The 3503-nt window shown below is 31.1% G+C and overlaps 1 protein-coding gene across 1 annotated transcript in view; it reads left to right on the top strand.

Moving 5' to 3' along the window:
• The window catches only part of LOC106879437 (proto-oncogene tyrosine-protein kinase receptor Ret), a 342465-nt gene that overhangs the window by 327525 nt on the left and 11437 nt on the right, over nucleotides 1-3503 (top strand). The window contains 2 exon segments of the mRNA XM_052978606.1: nucleotides 676-746; nucleotides 2403-2443. Of these exon segments, the coding sequence (XP_052834566.1) occupies nucleotides 676-746; nucleotides 2403-2443 (112 nt within the window).

The raw sequence follows: 3503 nt of genomic DNA, 5'->3' as shown, positions 1-3503 counted from the left end.
TATATATATATATATATTATACACTTCAACATGTGTGTATGTGTGTGTGTGTCTATATGTTAGTATGCATATTTACGTATGTCTACATTTGTGTGCATATTGTGTGTGGCTACACAAATGTTTATATGTATCCATTAAGTTTTAATGAAAAAATTATATTAACATCAAGTAATACCATCTGTACTTAAAAACATCTGATTATATGTTGTGACTTCTTTAGAAGTCCTGCGACTTCTTTAGATATGTATTCTAGGTTATCAGACAAAGAGTGTTGCTCAAGTAGCTACCTTCCAAGTCTTATGATGTTATCAGCCTCATTTATGCAAACTTGGTCAAGGGATGTACTTCGACACGTAGGTAGAGACGATCTACGTCACTGCTTATGTGAAAATTATGTGTACTTGTTAGTATTTTTCGGGTTTTCATATCAATGGCTCGGATCTCATCAAGCAGCCCAAATGTTGGTATGAGTACTGGCACTGCAAACACATTGTGGGCCACTGTTTTATTGAATGTATGTATATATATATATATATATATATATATATATATATATATATATATATATATATATAAATATACATATATATTTAACCAAACGTCGATACACATACACATGTACACACATACACACACACACATATATATATACATATACGTATGTTTCTGTTTTAGGGACGCATTCCTGTTAAATGGATGGCACCAGAATCTTTATACGCCCAGGTTTATACTTCAAAAAGCGATGTGTAAGTAATATTTTTTTTATCATTTGCTACAACAGCAGATTATATGAGCCCGCGTGAATCTATGAACTATTTTGAATTTCCACTCAGGCAAGACTGTTTTGCTTATGTAAGATGTCATCATCATAAACTATCGTCTTCTTCTTCTTCTTCTTCTTCTTCTTCTTCTTCTTCTTCTTCTTCTTCTTCTTCTTCTTCTTCTTCTTCTTCTTCTTCTTCTTCTTCTTCTTCTTCTTCTTCTTCCGAAACACTTATTACTACACATCATAGGCTGAATCCTTAGCATATAAGGGACATGAGCTCAGAATCGAAAATTCCGAGATAATTGTACTCGTTTAGTTATATTGAAATACTCGCAGGAGTATTGCTGAAATGCTGAAAAGAAATGAATTGTACTGACTTCATTTATCAGTTATATAATATGAATATCGTACAGTCAATAAAATTATCATTAAACAATATATAAGTAGTATGAACCTTACGGGTTTGGAGCATATCAAATAGTTGGCAAATTCACTAAAATGCTTGGATGTGAGTAACAGAAACTGCCAGTTTTTTTCCATGATGCATCGAGTTCCATATGCCTAGTCTCATAAACCGAAATCCACTAATAAGAAAATCTATATGTTACTAGGAAATCTACCGATGTTTCTATGACATCAATCGTTTTTCATAAGTGATGCATTTGAAAGGTACGTGTACGTCATACAATTTTAAACAAGGTGTCTGAGTTAATACTATAGTTCATTGTATTATTAGTGCATCATCAAATGTATTTCCGTCTTGCACGATTTAAACTATATTCAGGGTAAGACGTCTTCTCAGCTCAGTAACTAAAGAAGTGTCCTAGGGTGGTCTTAACAGTGATCGCAAAAACGAAATAGAGAACTTACGAAACATTTTGTACTTAACATGTTACTGATTATAGGGGTAAATCATATACTTTGCGTTTTGCCAAGTTACAATTATATTAGACTGAGCAACACACTTTTAAATTTGTATCGTTAATTGACTGTATGCAGCAAGAATGCTAAGAAAAATGCATCGATCTCTTTGCCAGATGGGTAAAATTACTCCGCCTTCCTGTCAACTAGGCTATCTGCAACTGTTCATTTCATTAATATTTTTGTTTATAAATATTGCATCGATGTAATGTGTTGTTTGTAGTAATGCTTAATAATATTAATGATATTAAAATAGCAATAAGAGGGTTTGTTCTCTTTTTCAGTAGACACAAGATCTGTTTGTAGGAGAGGGGGAATAGGTTGCTAAAGTACGAAAGTATTTGTTAGTGGAAACAAAGGAAATGAAAGAGCGTCAGACAGATACCTTCTTTTATTTCATCCTCAAACAATTTACGTTCGCAACATTATTATTCTTGCTGCTCTTTGAGTGTACTTTAGTTGAAAATTGTACATACGTGTGTAACATTTGAAGTAAAACAATAGAAATTTTGAAATTACAGGTTTATATCTCACTAATTTCTCGCCTTCTGTATAAGAATATAGATTATAGAATAATATTGAAACGCTTGTATGCGACTATTCAACGCATGCGTTATTTTTTGCCTCAGTAAACATTTCCATTTTGACAGTTTCAGCTACGACTTTATTTCTATATTTGAATAAATAAAATTGTTTCTGTCTTTACAATCTCTAGATGGTCATTCGGAGTGTTGTTGTGGGAAATTATAACAATGGGTAAGTAACTTTTTAATAAAATTTCCAGATATTGTTTCATTTTTTTTTTTTTTAACAAATATATTTTAATACAAGTCATGAATCTTGTCTGTTTTAAACAATTCAACATTTGCCTGCAGCTTAACTTATAAAACTCACTATAATTTAGTTTTAATGTTATCATATATATTTTTTTAAAAACTGTAGGTTTCCGAATTGTAAGAGTGTTAGAGAGTGTTTGTTTGTTGCTGAAGTTTACTACAAGGACATATCTACAACAAAAACTATTTTTAATGTCTTTATCAAACCTGCTCTCAACAGGCAATGCGCAAATGCAAGTTCAATGCTGCGGACAGGGAACTATAAAATTAACTTGCATTATTGAGTTCAAATCTCCCTCTAAGCGTAATCAGATTATTGTTAGCAACGACGGAGTAAGTGCCTATATTATAGAAAACTTATCTCTTTCAACCAGACGACAAACATAAGAACGTGTGATGAAAAATGTACTTCGAATTAGTTTCCTCGCTAATTTATAAAGACTATAATTCACCTCAATAATAATAACACTGACATTCCTTACTCTAATATATGTTGACTGAGTGTTTCTGTTCACTAGAGTAATTTCATATTCCATGTAAATCAAACAAGGCTGTCATTTTCTTCTCCAGTGATATATTGTTTCAATGAATAAATTTATTGCGTATTATTACATATATATACCCAATATTTTATTTATTGTACATTCAGGGACTACCTCATTAATATCATTATCACTATGGCAAAAGATTATTAATGAAATTAATGAAAATACGTTTAATTTCAATTTGATGTGGGACTGTCATTTAAATGATGTATGTTTGCGATTGTAATCGAATTTGACCTGAAATAATTATACGTTACGAAATTTAAAAACGGCCATACGTTTCAAGGAGCTAAAGCTTTATCATCTTGTATACAAATAAGATTATATTCATATCAATGAGTTAACAAGAGTGATTTTATTTTAGCGTTTCAATAAAAGTTTCTGATGCAAAAATATCTCATAAAGACTATAATATTCTTATCTTCATGCTTGTCC

Source organism: Octopus bimaculoides, chromosome 2, assembly GCF_001194135.2.
Source record: "Octopus bimaculoides isolate UCB-OBI-ISO-001 chromosome 2, ASM119413v2, whole genome shotgun sequence".
NCBI lineage: Eukaryota > Metazoa > Mollusca > Cephalopoda > Octopoda > Octopodidae > Octopus > Octopus bimaculoides.
This window is presented reverse-complemented; position numbering and strand designations above follow the sequence as displayed.